This window comes from Trachinotus anak, unplaced genomic scaffold (assembly GCF_046630095.1).
Source record: "Trachinotus anak isolate AG129_WGS33_773 ecotype Australia unplaced genomic scaffold, CSIRO_AGI_Tana_v1 ptg000013l, whole genome shotgun sequence".
NCBI lineage: Eukaryota > Metazoa > Chordata > Actinopteri > Carangiformes > Carangidae > Trachinotus > Trachinotus anak.
This window is the reverse complement of record NW_027273864.1, coordinates 17,956,894-17,977,622: the sequence shown is the minus strand read 5'-3', so window position 1 is coordinate 17,977,622 and position 20,729 is coordinate 17,956,894. Positions and strand designations below refer to the sequence as shown.

At 40.9% G+C, this 20,729-nt stretch overlaps 1 protein-coding gene across 3 annotated transcripts; it reads right to left on the bottom strand.

Annotated features, from left to right (window-relative positions):
- Positions 1-6,425: 6,425 nt before the first annotated feature.
- rbm6 (RNA binding motif protein 6) lies at positions 6,426-20,523 on the bottom strand. 3 transcript variants are annotated; one of them, XM_071493714.1, is made up of 23 exons: positions 20,383-20,523; positions 19,681-19,747; positions 17,664-19,209; positions 17,467-17,556; positions 17,291-17,360; positions 16,296-16,369; positions 12,908-12,982; positions 12,058-12,340; positions 11,749-11,906; positions 11,514-11,614; positions 11,362-11,431; positions 11,176-11,257; positions 10,997-11,052; positions 10,790-10,910; positions 10,199-10,296; positions 9,362-9,694; positions 8,137-8,286; positions 7,951-8,016; positions 7,594-7,821; positions 7,433-7,507; positions 7,243-7,340; positions 7,072-7,123; positions 6,426-6,983 (listed from the first exon to the last, which is right to left on the bottom strand). In XM_071493714.1, the coding sequence occupies exons 2-23, from the start codon at positions 19,725-19,727 to the stop codon at positions 6,888-6,890; spliced, it is 3,969 nt and encodes a 1,322-aa protein (XP_071349815.1). In that variant the 5' UTR covers positions 19,728-19,747; positions 20,383-20,523; the 3' UTR covers positions 6,426-6,887. The 3 variants fall into 3 exon arrangements, with proteins under 3 accessions (XP_071349815.1, XP_071349817.1, XP_071349816.1); XM_071493715.1 differs by having other exon boundaries at positions 6,740-6,980; XM_071493716.1 differs by lacking the exons at positions 19,681-19,747; positions 20,383-20,523 and adding an exon at positions 19,350-19,354.
- Between the last annotated feature and the right edge of the window lie 206 nt (positions 20,524-20,729).

The window sequence follows — 20,729 nt, the reverse complement described above, 5'->3', positions numbered from 1 at the left end:
AACATCTTATGTAAATTGCTGGTTCATGGCAATCTCATAATGGATACGTTACAAAAGGAAAAACACATTTTAAAAAAACACCTATGTGAGAATTACTCATTTCATGAACCTGAGAAATTCTCAAGAAATGAAACCCCTGCTAACATACATGCAGATGCGCTGCCACACTTGAGGCTGAACAGGCTCCCATTAAGGCACACACATTAAAGCACTTCTCTCTTCTCTCTCACACCTACGCAGTATTCAGCGACCGACTTCCCCAAATGGCTATGTTGTCGTCAGTGCTCTCCCCTGGGAGGTGGAAGTGTCTCAGGTTGAGGCTTTCTCAGCCATCACTCTATGTGTGAGGCACTTACCTGAGTAACAAAGGGAGACAGGAAATTAAAGGCAAAAGGCATGTAGATCAAATCATTTTAAATGTAAAGTTATTTAGATGCATGCACTTACATATGGAGACGTTGTATCTGACATGATCTGATGCTTTACATCCTTGGTATAATGTGCAGTTTAAGGTCTACGTCTCTGGAGGAGACAACGTGATTTATTGCCTCCGTTTGTCACCCATGGGGGCTTAAGCACTTCAGCTGAAGACAAATGACATTAACAAGACACAAGGACTTCTGTTTCTTTCCTATGCACAGTCTGACTTTGGGAGAGAAATGGTTTTCTCCTGTATTTCACTGACGTCGAGTTAAAATTGCAACTGATGGCTTTTCATTTCTAACAGAGCAGCAAATTGTAGTCCTGGTATTTTTATTCATGCACAGACATAAACATTAAACCTGATTTGGTTTTCAAACCCAATTACACACAGTAGATAAGCACAAATGAGGACTTAGCTATCATGGTGAAAATCAAGAAGAGTGAATGAAAATGTCTGAGCTTAGACTGTAGAAAATAACATTTTCATGTTTCCCACCAGCTCCATCCATTTTCATTTGTGTAAGAGTGCAGGCAACATTACAGATTGCTATAATCCCTCAAAGCCGACAATTGTGATATGGCTGTTAATGTCGTCAGTGTACTGCTTTGTGCCTCCGGGACAATGAATAATTTGTACCATCATTTTCACTCCAGGAATTGGCTACAACACAGGTGATTGTGTTACAACAATGCTGTCATATAAAAAATGCGCTGAATGCTGTAAAGCCAAGAGCAGGAATGAAAATATCCTGAAGCCAGCTTAGAGTGAATCAAGTTGTAATGTCGGGCGAATGAGAAAAGGCAGCAACACTACGTCTTCATCTGTTTCCCAACACTGTGCTGATAGGTTTATCAGCTGAGGAAAACTAATGTAAACCTACTGCTGATGAAACTAGCCATGTGTTCTCTGGTTCCCTCCACAGAGGGAAGACAGAGTAGGAGAGAGCTTTTGAACTCGGGTAAAAAGCTGGTGTTGCAAGCACTTTTCAGCACCCCCTGATTCAGTGCACATTTACAGGGCCCCACTGCACAGGTATTGCTCTGTGAGAAGGCGGAAAAGCACACAATTCAGCTACAAGTGTAATCATACCGTAAGTGTATCAGCTGTCAGGCAGCAGGTTGAAGGGATGTACACCGATGCAACTGTTGAGAACTGGGCTGGATAAAGAGAGAAAACAGGGCAGGCTTGAGAAGGAGATGACAGATAGAAAGCAGCTAATATGGAATCAAAATGGACTATCAGTGTTAACATGCACAATCTAATGTAGCAGTAAAGGCCATTTGCAAGGATGTTTATTTCCACTTCATATGACTGGCAATAATAAACGAAGGGAGGAACTGACCTGAAATAATGTTTCATCCATATGGCGGCTATGTGGAAGTCATCAAACATATTCTCATGGGTTTTTATTATTGCTGCAAACTGCTCATGACATTACATCCAGGTATTTCTAACAAAATCATTAAAATAAAAGCCATTTCCTTCTGTCCAAACACATGTGCTACCTGAACATGTTGGTTATTATAGACTGTAGCTCCTACATTACATCTGCTAATATTGACTCAGTATATTATTGTGTCTTCCCTCAACCTCATGGTCCCTTAGCCATTTGCTCATTGAACCTTATATTGCATTAAAAATTAAAAGAGCCATTAATAATACACAAGGATGAAAATCTAAACATCTGAGAGCTTGAACTCAGCAACCACGAGCAATCTTATTAGCCAGGCTAGGAGGAGGTGCAAAGGTCAAACATATTTTCTTGATGACCTTTTTTATTTTTTTATTTTGCGGATTTTGAGAAATTCAATGCAGTGACTAACTGGTAACCTATAGAGTAATGGTAGAAAATGGAATTTGCTGGAAAAATACATTTGGCTTTTTTTAATGGAAACCAAGTCCAGTTACTCAGGATAATCCACCACTGTGCACAGTTCTCAGTGTATTTTGTGGTGGAGCATCCGGCTGACTGGTGAAGCAAGATCAGTACCTGTCCTGTTAACATCAAATGACCAGACCGATGAAGTGTAACACTTGTTCGAAAAAGTGGATGTATGGACATGTTGTGACACCTGAGACCAGAAAAAGTTGCCTTCATCATCATCATCATCATCATCACTCTGCCATGTTATTTTGTGAATGAGGCTTGAATTGATAATTTGTTACTTAGATAATCACTTTTTATTGCTTTTGTGGCAGTTATTGTGGCATTCTGCTGCTGCCTTTAGGCAGATATGATGCTGCTGCCCACCCCCCAATACAATTAGCATAAATACTCATGCATGTAAAAGAGGTTTGTGTGTGGCGGAGGGGTAAATCGTTACATCATTTTTTTGTCTCAAAGCCAGGTTCTCATTATCTTATCAATTTCATATTCCATTTGTATATACATATTTGTATCTAGCATAAGCAGGCCGTAGGCTGTCACATTGCAGGAGCAAAACTTACAAGTCAGATACACTTCGTAAATCTCTGACAGCAGCTCTCACAGAGAAGTTTCTTTTCAGCAATGCATAACTGTAACAATGCACATGAAGACTGCTTAGCTGAGAATCACAGTTACCCCAAGATCATTAATCACATGGGACAACCATGCTTTAAACAAAACTTGATGGAGGATAGTTTTTCTTTCTGGATCAGAAAAGACCAAGAGAACAAAGGGAAACTGTTTCCTGAATGATTTTAGTGCCATCACTCCCGTCATTCCTCCGTCAGCGCTGGAGTGCAGAACGATGACATCATTTCCAAACGTTTTCAGTGTCCATAATGTTCTCAGTGACAGGTCTGCCCGTGGAATTGGTCCTGCTACAAGCAACGGTCCAAATACTCTCAACATAAGCTGTGCTCTGATGTATGTCCTACGCCTGACGATCACAAGGACATTTTCAAGAAGATGTTATAGATTAACAATCAATAACAGACATCATTTTTCAACTTACACTTGAAAGGATAAGCCAGATGGTGAAATTGCTCAGACAAGCATGATTTTCCTATGAGCCTGTGATGGTATAGTCTCTTTGTTTGCACGGGGTGACCACAAACACATGCTACTCCTTAAGAGAGTCATTCTACACGGGATATGTTTTTGATCATTTGTCATAATGGACAAAGAAGAGATTTCTGATAACCACACAGTCATCTTACATTTAAGCATAATGTAAAATAATCCATTTCATCTTTAATACTATAAGGATTTCATTTCATACAGAAAGCAGGTCTCTCAGGGGCTTCTTTAACACGAAAAAAATACACTGGAAAAACTAGATGGTGTGTGGTGAACGGCCTGTCGGTTGGTTGGTTGATATGGATTAAGAACATCTTTGTCCATCTGCAACAGCTTGGTGTCAAACCTCCACTGAGAGCAATCAAATGATGTTTCCCCCTCATCTGCGGACTGATGCCCATGTCTCAACATCTGAGAGTCCTGTTGACTGTGTTCTTCTTCTGTCTCGTCCCCCAGACTGCTGCTGCAGCTCCACCCGCCTGCTGCTAAGAGCAGTCCAGCTGGGATAATTGGCCCCCCTGTCCACCATTCCTGCCATCCATGCTATACCTGAAAGCTCTCCTTCTCTCTCTCTCTCTCTCTCTCTCTCACACACACACACACAGACAAACAGAGGATACTAACATAGCAGCTCTCAGTGCCCTAACATTAATTTTCTGTTAGTGACTGGGTAGTGATGACATCTATTCCCAGGAGCTGGGGGTGGTTTTGGGTTCTTGCGACAGAATTGAGAAGAGAGAAATTTTCCCACATTCAAAAAAGAAAAAAAAAACAAACAAAACAAAAGAAAAACAGAAAATGGGCAAAGATGTATCCTTCAAATACCCTTTTCTGCCATTTAGGGAGGAAAAAAAATGAAATGCCAGCTAATCCCTCACCCAGTGTCTTTATGTGAGACGTCTGCATAAATCAAAATGCTATGACCTACTAATACTGTTGGCACTGTTACACAAATTTATTCTATAGGATCTGGATGATACAATAACCTTAGCATCAACTTCTCAGACTTCTTATTATCTAATGGCAATTTGTGCTTCACCCAAGACTGCACGACTGAAGTACATGAAACCTAACTCCATGTGAATCTTGGTAATAAATACTCTATTTATATGCAAATACACAGATCCTGCTCCTAAATCTGTTGCAGTGAAAATGTATTCATCTAATTGATGTCCTAGGATGCACTGACCTACAATGAAATGAAACTCTGTGATCATGTCAACCTACCAGCAGGAAAGATGGAGAAAAAAATTGCTGCAAATATGTAAATATGGAAGTAATTTAAAATACCGTCCAACATCTAAAGGTATGATCAAAGCTTTGATTTTGCAGACATGCAAGTAGTTTATTATTCCAAGGACTCATGGGAATACAGTGACCACTAAAATGCTTCAAAGACAAATAGGTACAAATGTTTTCTGTGGTAGTAAATAATAATAATAATAATAACAATAATAATAATACTTTATTTGTATAGCACTTTTTGATACAAGTAACAACGTGCTTCACAAGTCAAATATAAAACACGAACCAACAAAAATATGGTTCATCCTTTCCCAGTATTATAGAAAAAAAGGCTTAATTTTGGGTTATCGTGTTAACAGAGAGGCCATAATGAAACATGACTTTTGTCATATGACTCTTGCTTTGTGTTTGGCAGATTTGATATAACCTGTGTGGTCTGAATCATGCACCTGAACAAAGATTTTCAACAACTTCTCCCACATTATAAAATTAATGTGGGAATGGTTGTGTGACTATCTTTAGAATAGATAATTAGTAAGTGAGGTTCCACACAGACATGTAAACTGAAAATGAACAGAACAAGTTAGACTCAACACAAACATGTTTTCCCCTCCTGAGGGAAGGGTGTGATGCAGAGTTGGAAAGGATGCTGGAAATCTCAGAGAATGTGATTTCGATACAAGTTGAAATAAAGAGGGATGGTCTGTTTGAATCCTGACCACCTCCCTGCTTTAACTGAATAAAATATTAAAACTGTTTTTCACACAGATTTGGGTTTCTTAAGTTCAGTCCTACAACTGAGCAAAGGCAATGTCGAGTTCATGGTCAGGTTTACTGCAAATACATCTGAACCTAAGATAATCACTGTGTTTTTGTTTATTGTGCCTTCCTCTTTTTTGTTGCCAGGCCACAGAACAAGGTTCACACGGAATTGAAAAGTTTTGTTACCATGTTGCCCCATCTCCTCAGACAGACAGACTCCCTATACTGTCAGTCAGTCTCAAAAGAAATTCTGTTCACCTTCGGCATTTCACCCACTGCTGTTTGGAGAGGGGCCAGGCCGTGGGAGGCATGAAAGCAAAACGCAAGCAACCTGTTCAGGCCAAAAGAAAGCCCACAGTAGGAATCACGCTTGCTCTTGCACAAAGGTGTTGGCTCCCTCCCTACTCCTTTCCACACCGTCTCTGCTGTTTGTCAATGACTGCAGCTCCTCGGGCTCCCCAGTGTTCTTGTTACTGCTCTCAGAGGAGCTAGTATGTCAGCACACTAAACCCATGCAATCCTCTACATTCATTGAGGCACAGCCAGAGGGAGGGTGCAGGCTGGTGCCTTCATATCAGTAAAGGTCAGAGGGAGGCTTCATGTTCTAACTCCTGCAGTGTACAACTGGGGAACATTAAAGCTGCATTGACAAAGAACTGAAATCACCGTCAAAGGAAGAAAATGCATAAAGCGAGTTGGGAAGACCACTTTACTGGTACCCATGGGACCACACTCTAATTACAAATACACATCCACTTAATGTCTATCATATTTTTTCTTTAAGTTGGTAAATACATCAAATGAATACTGATGATTTGATTCACCAATCTTACTTGGATGCATCACATCAACGCACAACCAAAAGAATTAAAAATAAAACAAATTGCATTTTGCTGCCATCTAGTGGCCGCAAGATGGATGTTCTGCAGATTTCAAATTGAATCCAACACAATTAAAACACAAGCAAAACAAACACTTTAAGCAGAGAGGTTATGCATAATATTTTTTACTTAAAAATATGCACATATAAGAGCAATTCCAACCCATGAAAATGAAAATGTAAAAACTGTTCAGTTTCAAAACAAAATGTGACTGTGGCCTGTGTGACAGCATCATTTAAAAAAAGACAGTATAGACACACTTCACATTTCTACATACAGGCCACACATAAAACATGGGCAAAAATAATCAAATCAACAGTATGAATTAATTTCTGTACAACATCCATCGCTGAGGATGTCAAATAATTCTCGTTTTTCACCGTTTTTCTAACTCCACTGTAATGTGGTTTTAGGCCACATCTTCGGCAGTTCATCTCCGCGTAGAAAACTGTGGCTCTACAGTGTGGTAATGTCTGAGGCAGAGAAACAGCAAAGACAGTCAAAGGGATTTCTCATGCCGAGGTGGTCATTAACACTTCACATATCAAAGTGAGGATGTGTTCAGGTGAGATCACTCGAGTTCCTTGAACCGTGCAAACATGGCCTTGCGTACTGCTTGTTTGTAGGTGGCGTGGTCCCAAACAACAGGCTCTTTCTTTTTCCTCTGCTAAAGACAAGAATTGCAATTAAAAGTTAAATATATCAACAAGAGACACCACATGATGTTTACTGATAAAATAAAGCTTCACACCTACCGGGACAGGTTCAGCCCCTAAACCAGGCCTCTCACTGACTTTATTCATGTCCCTAAGCAGAGAGGGAAATGTTGGGTAGTATCCAAAGGGACATATTCTGAATAAAACCACCAAGATGCTGCTTTATTTCCTATTTTTGTCACATCAATAACACTGTTAAAGCACACCTACCTGGAGCCTCCAGCCCAGGTATTATGGTGCTGCTGCTGTTGGTGATGGTGTTTTCTTCTTTTCTGTTCTGGTGATCTGGTTGCTTCTCTGGCATTCAGCTGAGGAGAACACATGTTCACATTTCACATTGAAATCACAACATGAAACTCCACTCAGCATATTTTTAAGCACCCTAATATTTTTCACTTACTTCTTTTTCCTGGTTCTCTAATGCCTCTAACTCCTTCTTTGACCTCTTGATCTTCAGGTGGATCTCCATATTTTGCTGTTGAGACAATGTATTGAGCATTAGAAGCTATGTTTACAAAGTCAGTGTCGAAAATTGATCATACAGAGGTTGATAGGAAGTACTTTGTGCAGGTCGGAAAGCTGCTGGTGGCGGATCAGAGCGTCCTTGTTGGGGAACTGTCTCCTACACAACAGACAGGCCATCTTCTTCCAGTCTGTCAGTTTGTCATCTTTGTCTTCAGACTGGCTGCCTTGACTGCTTTTAGCTGCCTCCTCCTTATCCTCTTCCACCTCTTCATCGCTTCCAGCTGCATAGTCTGATGCCAGTAGACCGAGGGAGCCCATTGGACGCTAACAAACAAACCAGACATATGTTTTTCAACCAGTTTTGTTTGTTTCATTTTAGGGATGTATAAGGATCAACATCTTCCAGTTAAAATATGAGGTTATGTTAAGTGGATTGTACAGGGGGATTCATACCTTTGACTTTTCATCTTTCTTAGGGGGAGCAAGGGGCTTTTTAAAAAGATCATCTCCACCTGAGATCTGAGGATAAAGACAAGGAATACAATGTAACAGATATGAATACTTATTATATCTACATTAAATGTAAAAATCCACGTAATGAGTAGATATATATAGGCATGTTGGAAGTAGGTCCCCGACCTTCCGCTCAAAGATAGCAAAACCAGCATCAGCCGACTTCGACTGCCTCCTATCATCGTCCATTCCAGTCTTCAGCACCGGTGACGGGGCACGGACACTTTCCTTTTGACGATTCTGGATCTTTGCCCAGCGCTCCATATCTTTCATGATCTGCAAACAGCAACAAACCTTTAAGGATCTCTGAACAGGTTTTTAAACATCAATATAGCAGCAAACACCTACTTCCTATGTTAAGATATAGAGAAGTAAAAAGCGGAGAATGAAGCCAAAACCCTTCTGTAATCTGAGCTTCTCCGTTCTTTGTTTTGGTATTGTTTTGTAGTCCTTTCCTGTTAAACCATTAACCCTCCCAGCTCTCACAGAGACTGACCACATGCGAGATGGCGCAGATTAGTACGGCGCATTCAGGTGAAAGTAACCTTCTAGGTTTTCCTCCGCTATAGAAAACACATTTTTAATTTTAAAATACCTCCAACAAACAAACAGATAAGACCAGAGCAAAGAGAGACTGGCCAATGGGACAACCAGCTCAAATCTGTCGGCAGGTGAACCGTCAAAACATCCATTATGTGTTTGAAGTTTTTACCAGCTCCCTCCTCAGTGTCATTTGTGAGGCCAGTCCCAGCAGATAATTTCTTTCCCACTCTGACTGTGGAGCCAATAATGGTCTGGCTTTACTATGATCAAGAGCCCAGCTTGACTCGAAAATTGGCTTTTCTTTTCCTTAATGCCTAAGTAAAACTTGATAGCTACATAATGTTAGATATCTGTCTTCATTAGTGACCAGCTACAGTAGCATGATAACGTTAGCTAACCCAATGTTAACCATATTATAAATTTGATCGGTAAATGTTGCTATTGCTAGCTGGCTAACTGTCAGCATTGCTGTGGAGCACATCACAACAATGTTAGTGTGGGCTAATGGTTGTTGTTGGATTGTTTTGTTTTTTTGTTGGTTCTCATCTACACAGAGTAACTTTATTCCATTGTGCTTCTTTTTGTGTATTTAGTGGCCAGTTTCACTGGGCTTTGCAACACTTTGCTGACTTAGAACATGAAGGCATAGCGGGTTGTGGCCAACAAAGCATGTGTTTTGGTCTTAGATGCTGGTGGTCTGGTGCGATATCTAGCAGTAGTGACGATTGTTTACAGAACCTTTAACTACCTGCCTCTTAAACATGTCACATTTTGAATTTGTGAATTGGTCTTATAACTGAAGAGTTACCTTGACAGCAGCAAGACTTTTCGGTTTCTCCTCTTTGTTGTCCTTCTCTTTGTCCTTTTTGGTAGAATCCTCATCTTCTTTCTTCTCAGGGGTCGCTGTAGAAGTGGGAACAGGCTCTGGAGCAGACGTGTTAGCTGCTGCTGCGTGGGGCGGCACTGACAGCTTCTTCATTTCCAGGGGAGCATCTGCTGCTGGGTTGGAAAGAATGGCCTGGTCTTCAGCGGTCATGGTCACAGGTTGGGTCTCTGCAGACTTCCCCCCTGGAACTGGGATGTAGGTCTTTGACACTGCATCCCAGTACATGTACTCCTGGGTTTGAGCATTGTAGAAATACTATACACAAAAAACAGTGAGAAAGGAGGAAAAAAAGACAACCAAGCCAATTATTCAAGGTGGCTAGAGGCTGACCTCTTATTGCATATGTAAGCTTAAATTTAGTCTTTGTCATCTTATTAAGAGATCATTCACCCGTTCTATCATTATCACACAGTGATTAGGTTGGGCTCCCAGGTAAACATTTCACCCCACCTGAGAGTGAGTTATTTGTAAATCTCTCTAAAGATAATTCACGAAAAGTAGGAGGTTCTGGGTGTTTGTCTTGACTTTGGGATGAAACCACAACTGGTTTGCACATTTCTACATCAACTACTGTAAATGATATGATTTCCAAAGAGTCTGGAAATTACAGTAGAATCTTAAAATGCTCAATAAATGTGCATAAAAAATGTTTTGTTAGAGGATACAATTACTTTGGGTAGATATGCACTCAGTAGGTTACTGCCTGCGGCACACGTGCATATTCAACATCACAGTATCATGTTCTCTTTGTATTCTCACCCTAGAGCTAGGATCGTAGTACAGTGTTGTCTCAGGATCATAGTAGAAGCCAGACGTGGCATCATACAAATAGTTGGTCATGTCCGGAGTCTCAGAGCCTGGAGGAATGATGACAAACAGATATAATGAGCAAACAAACAAGAGATATTAAGAGCACTGATCTTTCAGAGTAGATGAGAAAAAAAGAACTGTACAGAGTGTTTATGACAGTTGTGGTAGTTTGCTCTGTGGTGTGACTTCTAATCCTAATCATTTGAGAAGCTATGCCAAATGTCAATGCTGTGATCATTTACAATTTGTCGACATTAAGAAAAAAAAATCAGGAACAGGGGAAAATGAACCAAAGATGACAAACTCCAGGACACTGTCTGCTCTTACAACTGAACTGAAAACATATAAAACCTTTTCACTCAAATTCATACTTAGCCAAAATGTCACATCACGTTAAATGCGAGTGCATGTCACCTTTACCTATTGGTAAAAATCACAATACAGATGTACACTGGATTCATTTCTAACAATGGAGTAACAATACTGTAATAAGATGATCTAACACTGCTCCGGATTTAATCATTTGGTTTATATTCTCACCATAGACGTAGGTCTGTGATGCGTCTGCGGTGGCAGTTATCCCAGCTGACTCTGTGGGCACAGGAGGTCCACCAGCATGGAATGAAGGATCCACAGCTGGAGCGTCACAGTAGCCAACTCCCTATGAGGTGTTAAAGGAGATGTCCAGTTAACAGCATAGCTTTGAGGCAAGATGTCTCCATCTTTGCTTTTTGCTTAATAACCTACCTGGCTAATGATGGGGTCTGACGGCAGAGAGGGATTAGTGCCAGTCAACAAATCACCTGGTGAGAAAAATGTGAGACTATTTGAGACCATTTTATGTTGTTTAGAAAAGGAGAAGTTTAGTAATAATGAACGGTGCATGGGGAGCAAGATACTTGACTGTGAGTTTGATGAAGTCTCACCTTGCATAACAGCGGGAGCACCAGCAGGTGGCTGCAGAGGTTGCAAGTACTGTGGAAGTTGTGGGTACTGCTGCTGCTGGTGCTGAAACGCAAAAAAAAAAGAACAAAACAGGTAATCTGAGCACTCTGAGTTTTTTCTTCTTTTCATTATTTTGGAAAAGAAATATTATGAAGACCACAACTTACCCCTATCAAGTTGACCTCAGGTGGATACCCGAGGATAGAACTGTTTGGTTTATCAAAATCTCTTCTGAAACTGAAACAGACAGAAAACAAATGAGATGGGATTTTTCGACTAGACGTGATGATAGAAAAATCCTGGCAACATGGGGACTTACTTTTGGTTCTTTAGAGGTTTTGCAACCTCAGCATAAACTCTGACTCCATCAATATAAAGGGGTCGGGGTTTAGTGAGGAGCTCAACCAGACGTGTCACTTGCTACAAAAGAAAGATGACACTGTGATGAATGCTTGAAAACTACAGAAAAACACTAGACAAAGATGATTATCAAAATCCGTTAGAACAAGAAATTATCAACAGAAGCAAACTGGGTTTGTAATTATTTTATGTACCTCATGAGAGTCCATGTCAACAAAGCAGAAGCACTTTGCTCCAGGTGGCTTGGCCTTGACGAGACGGACATTTCTCTCATCCAGATATGCAAAGGGATCCAAGGCTTTCAGGATGGTCTCTACTGTGGTGGTGGGCTTCACGTTCTTTATTATCATGGCTGTGCAGAGACAAAAGGATAAAGTTTTGTCGACTCCACTTAGTTATGAATACAATAGCATATGACTGAGCAGTTATGTCAGTGAATTGCTAACATGTGTCAGTAAAAAGAATCAGAAGATAAAAAGAACGAGGAGCAAAAGTGAACATACTTTTACTGTCTTTAAAGACTGAGTCAGATTGGTGTGAACTGTGATGAGGAAGGTTGCGGTTGCCCCAAGACTCTGCCTGCTGCTCAGTTTCTTGCTGTTGGAGCTGTTGATCCACCTGCTGCTGCCATGCCTCTGGGGTCAGGTCAGAGCTACGCTGCCACAGGCCTTGGGACAATGGAGCTTTTGCGTTGGACCCATTCAGGTTAGTCTTCAGTTCCTCTGACGGTTCATCTGGTCTGGGCAACTGGGGCTCCTGGAGTTGAGGTACTTTGTGATCTGATTCCTAATTCAAAGAGAGGAGGAAAGGCATACTTTTACTTTGAAACTACGGTGGGGTAAACAAAATGGTAAAAGGATACTGTACACAGTGAATGTACACCAAAAATTCTCAAATAGTGCCTGGCCCCTTAAACTCAGCTCAACGCCATTATCTAGGACAGGCTCTTATAGAGACAACAAACCTTTATTCCTGCTTTCCCTTATTTTTTAAGTACATATATTTTATTTAATTATATTGAGAAGTCTTCCTGCTTTCTGTTCAGTTCCAATTAGTCATTCTAATTTTTCCGGCTACTAGTGTCCGATGTTGTTAATGCAAATTCAACAGTTAGTCCATCATAATCCGAGGAATCACCTTCACGAGTGTTCAGATTTGCTCGTTCTGTTTGTTTTATACGAATTATAAAGAATGGCTAAGAAGAATCAATGAGAATTAATCAATCATCAACCAATACCAGTAATTTTGTTTTTATAGTGCGTTTAATTGTGACCCAAGAAGTAGTCAAATACTGTCTGGTACAAAAACTATTGAGGAAAACGATGAACAGTCATTTTCTCTCACGACACTCACATGAACACCTTTTTCACACTCGTCTGGCTGGATGAATTTCATGGTAGCTGTTCTAGTGCCAACTTTTAGGGATCCCTGAAAGAAGAACAGAGACAATCAATCAGCATTATAAGACACTGGTGACTCATACCTAAAACCATATCAATGACATGCACTGTGGCAAGTTTAGCCCTCCTCTTCACTGCCGAGGATAAAATGGACCAACAGTTGTGGTGTGCAAAGCCCAGGTCCAGGACCATGCTTCACACAGAACATTTGCCCCTTCACTACATTAAATAGTTTCAGGAGAACTACGAATTAGGGCTGCAGCTAAGGATTATTTTCATTACCTATTAATCTTCGGACTATTCTGTCAATAAATCAGGTAATCGTTTGGTCCATAAAATGTTGCTTATTTTGTCCGACCAAAAGCCAAAGATATGCAGCTCACTATCAGACAAGACAAAGAAAAGCAGCAAACCCCCATAACTGAAAAGCTTGAACAAAGGAATGTTTGGTATTTATGCTTAAAAAAAAAAAAAAAAAAAAAGAATCATTTAAATAGTTGCCGATTCAGTTTCTTTTCAATCAGCTCTATGATAAACCGGACTCTAGTACAAAGATGACTCATATCCACAAAAAAAATATCAAAATGAAACCACAGAACTCTGAAGTGCAAATGAGCAGGTGAGGTGTACAAACCAAACAATGCCAATTATAAATACCCCATTCCCAACACTAGACTTAATTTGTATAGGAAGGTTATAAGGAAATAACCTGTTTCAAAAGGAAGCTCATGGCATATCTAAATGTACTGAGCTAATTGATAGTACTGTGTTTATTAGCAATAAATCTGATGTAGGCTGCATCATTTGCACAAAATGGAATTAACCATCAAAACCATACATTTGTTCATTCCTCAGACACACTTGGTCCCAAAGCATTTCAACAACCAAAGCTAAAGCCATCTTTTACCCGGCATGATAGTTTCAAAGTGGGCATTAAAATCTGAAGATGTTAAAATCAACTGCTGCAGAACATACACAAAAATAAGTAGTAGTGAAAATAAAGAAGTATACAATCAACCAGTCTACCAACAGAAATAGCAGAGCCAGAAAAACTGCTACACTTATCAGCAACAATTCAACTGATCCCATCTACAAAAAGATAAGGTAATAGATAAGATCATTTTTGAGACGTGATCAAAGCACAGCAATCCTGGCCAGTGTTGAAGACTTCATTGTCAATTTCAAGATGAAAATGTCATTAACAAACTCTTCAGAAAAATCCAAAGACAGCTGAAATCCCAGTGAGCAAAATTCAGATAAGTTCAAGAGAACACTATCAAGAAGACATGGACTCTCAGGGAAGAGTCACATATGACTGACAACTCCTTGAGCTGGCAAAAAGATTTTGCTGCAGACACTCAAAAACAACAAGAATGGGAGTCTGCAGCCACGCGAGAAGTTATGGGGAGCTGTGATGCTCGATGTACAGAAAACCACATTGTTACACCAGAACTCAACAAACTGAAATTCCGACCTCATGATCGCATTAGATGAAGTCAAGGGATTCCCAAAGTTCACAAAACCAACCAATGTCTATACCACATTACAAATTATCCATCCAAAAGCTGCCAAGATATTTCCCCACTGAACCACAATTGTTGGCCTCATGGTGATGCAAGAAGAAAAGCCAGGGGATCTCCAAAGTTTAAGATTCATCCTACGGGCATCCGTATGAAAATATTAACCAATCCATGGAGTGGATGTAGACATCTTTTACTGGTTGAGTTCAAATTTTGACCTGCTGGTGGCTCTAGAAGGAAAGTCAGGGGATTGCCAAAGACTTTAGAATTAATCCTCTGGGCACCATGAATATTTGTACCAAATTTAATCGCAATCCATCCAATAGTTGTCAAGACATTTCACTAAAAACCAAAAAGTTGACCTCATAATGGTGCTAAAGGAAAAGCTGGGGGATCACCAAGAGAGCAGGCTTCTTCCTCTCGGGCACCATGACATGCCTGTACAGACACTGATGGCAATGTGCTCAGTAGCTGTTGGGATATTTTAGCCTTCACCACAGTGGTGGCCCAGCTGACTTTACAGATCAGGGGCCATTGCCATCCATAGGATCTTGTAGCATAGTGAAAAACCCTCAGAAGCAAAGTAGACCCGTATATGTCTAAGAAAATTATACTGTTGTGATCACTTCAATGCTTTACCTATCCTGAGATTACTATTGAAAAAATAATTTGACAATTTTCTAATCTCTAAACTGTCAACTTTATCTTGCAAAGTAAGGAACAAAGAATGTGTACTGTATGTGAGCAGTTCAATCATAACAGAAGGTTTCTCAGTAATAAAAACATTCATTCATTTGAACGAGGCCAGTCCAGTGACAGTGGGAATGCCACCGCACACCTCCAGCAAAAAAAACACATGGTTGTCCTGGAAAAAAGTTCCACCCGGCTTAACTTTTGCTGGAAAGCAATGAGACGTCCTCTGGCAAGGCACCACAGGGGCCAATCAATCATCTCGGCAGAGTAACTCAGAACACAAACGCAGTGTTTCTACGCTGTTTACATATTGATAGTCATGACTACAGCTAAAATAACCGTCACCATGATAAAATTCCGCTAAGCAGTGTTTTGACGCCTGCTCCCAACCAACCTGCCTCTTGCATTCGTTTAACTCAGGTCGTTTTAGATCTGAAAGCCAAAAGGTGTTCAAATCTGACATTGCTTCTTCAACAACAGAAACGCACGCAATCAGAAGTGGAAACCAAATTTTCTAACACAAATAGATTTAAAAGTGCCGCAAGCCGTAATAATTTCCTTCGATCCTTTTTGTTACAAACACTAAATCACAACACGGTACCTTCATTGTCAATATCATTAAATCTTCCATAAATTTTAAAACCTTGTACATGTTTAAAACTCCCAACGGGAGGACTGATCCGTTTCCCTACACATCTGTATTTTCTAGTTAAATTTATTCCAGAGTTGGGCAGTTTGGGACTGATTTTGAAAATTTAAAGCTAGAAGGACCAGCAAACAGTGGAAAGGACACCTACTGTATGTCTATCAGTGCACATATACAGTTGAAAGTTTTAATATTTTTTTCTACATCCTTTAAGTGCTAAACAAGTAGTGAAGCACTACTATGGCTTTATGAGTAAGGACTTATATTTTATGTTATATTAGGACTAACTGTTGAGGCTTAGAACATTAGTATCTAAAAATGTCAACAGCTGACACCTTCATCTCCTTAACCAAAGAAAGTTGAAAGAAATAGCAACCCCAGGTTCCCAGATTCTCTCCCTCCCCCATCTACTAAATGCCCTCTCAACCCCTCGTAATCCTGATGGGAGAGACGGCCTTCGTAGAGTGACGAGGATGGGCCACCTTGTTGGACTCCATGAAGTGGACTGCATCCTCGAGGTTTAAAAACTCCACATAGGCCGTATCGTAGCTGTAACCTGGGGACAGCATTTGAAATACAGATGTTTTTGTTAGTCAGTTCCAGTAATGACAGTCACCCAGTAAAACATTAAAGACAGCAGTTCGTCAATACATCGGGAATTAGTGTGAGCGAATTTTTTTCACCTTTACCGTCACACATACCTTTTCAGGAAAGCACACATTTTGTTTACGCTTTTTTCTACTAAGTCTTCTGATGACTGACGTCATATCAGACTTTGCCATGAAAGGCTCTGATAGAGCCAAGCCTTAACAGACAGATAATCCAGACCAGTGGCAGTGAACAACTGCCTGGTGTGCACCATGGACAGAGATATTTACCATTTCTGTTTATATCCAATGAAATAAGTTACCTAATATCTCTTCCTGTAATGATGTTTTGATATATTTATGCTAAATTAAAGGCTTTGAGAGACATAATAATCTCCACAAGGAGGCTTGGCATCATATATTATCACATGTACAGGGATCCGTTAAGGAAAACTTTCACGCTAAAGCAGATGTTTAGATCAGCAGGGTGAACAAAGCACTAACAAGGCAGTTTCCATTTCAGGTTTGTTGACATTATTTTTCAATCAGAGAACTTAGATAAACTGTCCCTGAAGGACACATTCAGTGAGTCACTTGTCACAGATATTTTGTGACTGACATTGAATATCACTCTCCAGAGCTCCTAAAGCTGAATCCTTGGTAAATCCTCTGCTTATTGACAATGACCCCACATTGTCATGACATAACAGGACCCGCCCCCCCTTTTTTTCTGAACAAGTTCGCACAGACCAGCAACAACAAAGGCAACCAAGATCGTAAAAAAGAAAGAATGCGGAAGTTCGAATGTCGTAAAAAGCGAAACATCGAGGGACACATTAGCGATCGACTGTCCCAAACAGTTCCAAAAAGAAACTTTTTTTTTTTCTTACCTGGCACAACACTTTTGATTTTCATCCCCTGCATTGGCACACCATCACGGACTACAAAGGCACCAAGAATCTGCAACACGAAATATCAAACTGAGTGAGCTATACCATGGCTGTCTATGCAAACTATTGCTAACACTGCCTGGTAACACAAAGTTGCTCTTCTGTTTGATAAATACCTGTTCCATTGTGGCAGTCTTTGGAATACCAATTATGGATATAGTATTGGAAACTTTGTCCTCCACTGATGCACTCCTGTAATCTTGATCCTTTCACAGAAATTTTGATTAAAATTGTGGTTATGAAACATCAACATATTACAAAAATGCAAATATAATTTTTAGACAAATACTAAAGTAAAAAAACAAACACATACCTGGGAACCAGACTCACTAAATTTTGAAGGTGTGATTGGTTTAGACTCTTTGAGGAGTTTCTCCGCTGGCTGAAGCTCCTCACGTTTGTACTCAAAAGCCCTCCCAGACGCTGTTCTGTAATCAATGTCCCTGTAGTCTTGGTCTCTTGCCTGTACAGTGCTGCCACTTTGGAAATCACGTTCCACGCCCATCTTACCCCTGGCAGGTCCTTGATTGTGGGGGATGTCTTTCATCCCCGTAAAACAATCATTTGGTGCCTGAATCTCATGTGCAGGTTGATTCTTCTCTTGATGGTAAGGGGGCCTTTCGTCATGATGTGATTTATTCTGATTATGCTTTGGGCCCCTTTCTCCAAGCCAATGTTTCCTCTCATTTTCTCTACCCAGAGGTCCAGTAAGGGGATTTATTTCTGGAGGTGGGTGGTCTTGTGGACCTTTGTTGCCAATTGGTGGTAGATCAATAGCTGGAAAGTGGTCACCATGAGGAAAGCCAACATCTTTTCTTGGGAATTCAACAGGTGGCCTATCCCTTTCCTGAAACGGTGGTGGATCTCTCACATTCACATCTCTGCCAAAACCTACAGGGAAGCCGGGTTCAGGTACACCTCCCATACCTTTACTCATGTTTAAGAAAGGGTTTTTGTCCTTTCGACGGTTCTTCCATTCTTCTGCAAGAGTCATCTCCTCACCACTCCGATAATCCAAAAGGGGACTGTCACTTGAATCTCGATACTCTCTCTCTCTGAGAGTGTCTTTAGCACCCATAAACTCTGATCTTTGGGCGCCAGCAACATCTGAAGGTATGTCTGACCTTGCCCTGTCCATTGGAGGGACATCAGTATTTCCAAATCTTAAGGGTGATCGATCTCTACCTCTAAATTCAGTTGATGGTCCAGGACGATTTCTGAAATCCATATCAGAATCAAATCCACCTCTTGGATTGAAAGGTGGCCCTCCTCTTCTGTCAGTGTCCATCATTCTCCTTTCATGTGGAGGTAAGTCTATATCATAGCGATCACCGTCACCCATGCCCACTGGGGGCCGGTCACGCATGTCCCTTAATCCATCATTTCGCTCCATTCGGTCCACAGGAAACCCTCTTCTGCCATCAATATTTGGATTATTGAACCGTGGCATGTTGTAATTTAGCGACTCTCTGTCTCTCATGTCCATGAATTTGTTGTTGGGATCCCTTGGTGGCATACCCCTCCCTCCCATGTCTACTGAATTCCTGCCTGGTCCCGGAAAACCAGAAGAATTCATCAGTTTGTCTCTGATGGAAATTTCATAATGCCTTCTAAGGCTGAAGTCTGGCTCTTCACCTGGTCTGAAGAAATCTCTGTTTGGCTCTCTGCCTCGCATATCACGTGGGTCCATATCCCGTCCCCTCATGGGTGGCCCATCCATCCTCCTCATGTCCATAGGTGGTAGATCTAGAGGCCTTGGGCCCATGTGGCCCATGGAACCCATATTCATCCCATCTCTACCTCTGTAGTCAGGCATGGGACGGTCTCTGCCCCCAAACATTTCTCCACGATGATCACCACTGCAATATATGTTAATATATTAGGCTACTGATTTATTTGACATGCACATAACCAAAAATACCAAGCTTTCAACAGAGTAATATAGAGGGGAGAACTATTACTTTTAAAAATTGCCCAACCAATCAACATGTAAGTGTACAGAAAGGGTGGGCAGAACATATTTTGTTCCAACAGAAATTTTGTCAAACCTCTGAGGTTTTGCCATGAACAGAAAAAGGAGTGGAGTCGTCAAACACAGAAATGTGACACAATTTGGTAAACCAACAAATGATAATAACAGTTAAAACAATGCAGCTTCCAGACAATGCACTACTTCACCATGACAATCAATATCACATCATAAAATAACATATACTGTGCTACTATCAAACAGCACAGGCAAACTGAGAATTACAGTTACTGGACAGAGTATGTTTCTTCTTTGCTTCACGTTTGTCTTCAACCTTTGCCTATGATTAAATGATGCTTACTGAAAGGGTGGTCCTCCCCGTGGTCCTTGCCCTGGCCCATCCCACATGTCTGCAAACAGCGTCGTATCTGAAAGCAAAGTTTAAGGTTTGCATTATATTAAAGAAGATGAATTCACAACTTTCGACCTGCCTATGGCTTGCATGGCCTTTATAGTAAATCTGGTAAAAATGGACTTTGGCTGCAAAATCCTAAATTAGAGTGAAGAAACATACTTGAGCACATTAAACCATGGTTTATAAGATATGTCGGCGAGTGTGTCATTTCATTTCATTTTTGGCCATGAAGACGGAAGCATACGTCCAACCAGGGACAAGTAACCACACTGGGTGGTGTGATTGCTAATGCTTGCCCAATGGAGAGTGGCCCGCTAAATATAGCCATCCCTAGGCCCAAAGAATCTACGCCACAACGTAAACAAATAACCTGCGTGTTGTAAATGACCGTACTGCAACGAACAAAGCTATCCAAGGGAACAACCGCGGTATAATAGCAATGTTAGTGTGAATAAATTAGAGAGCTATAGACCATTTTAACCGGCGGGACCATTCACAGGGTGACCGTATCGGAGCTAGCGTATCTTGGCTAAGATTGACGTTAAAAAGCCGCTTCTTTGCGTTGGTTTCCTACTGAGCAGCGTCCTTTAAATACAGAACAGCACACTGACCATACAATTCACTGTTAATATTATTTTTAGGACCCACTTTAATTGTTCTCCGATTTCAGTATCGATACTGCGGATAGTTGTCCCCCAGGTCGTCGATGGCTTGGCTTCAGCAAACTGGTGAAAAATGGAGGCGCAACTTCTTCTTCTGTGGCTGCAGCGGAGACGGATCTTCTTCTTCTTCTTCTTCATTGTACGATGCACAGGAGGCTGCAGGGCTAGTCGCTGCCACCTAGCGTCTATTAAACACAACTGCTGGCACATCAGATTTCATGGGGGCAAGGCTTTGATACATCATATGGTAGAACCAGAAAAAGCGGCCCTCCACCAAAAATCAAACAAAAGGTTTTCGCTCTCATAGTTTGCATCAAAAGTTTGGCATAATTT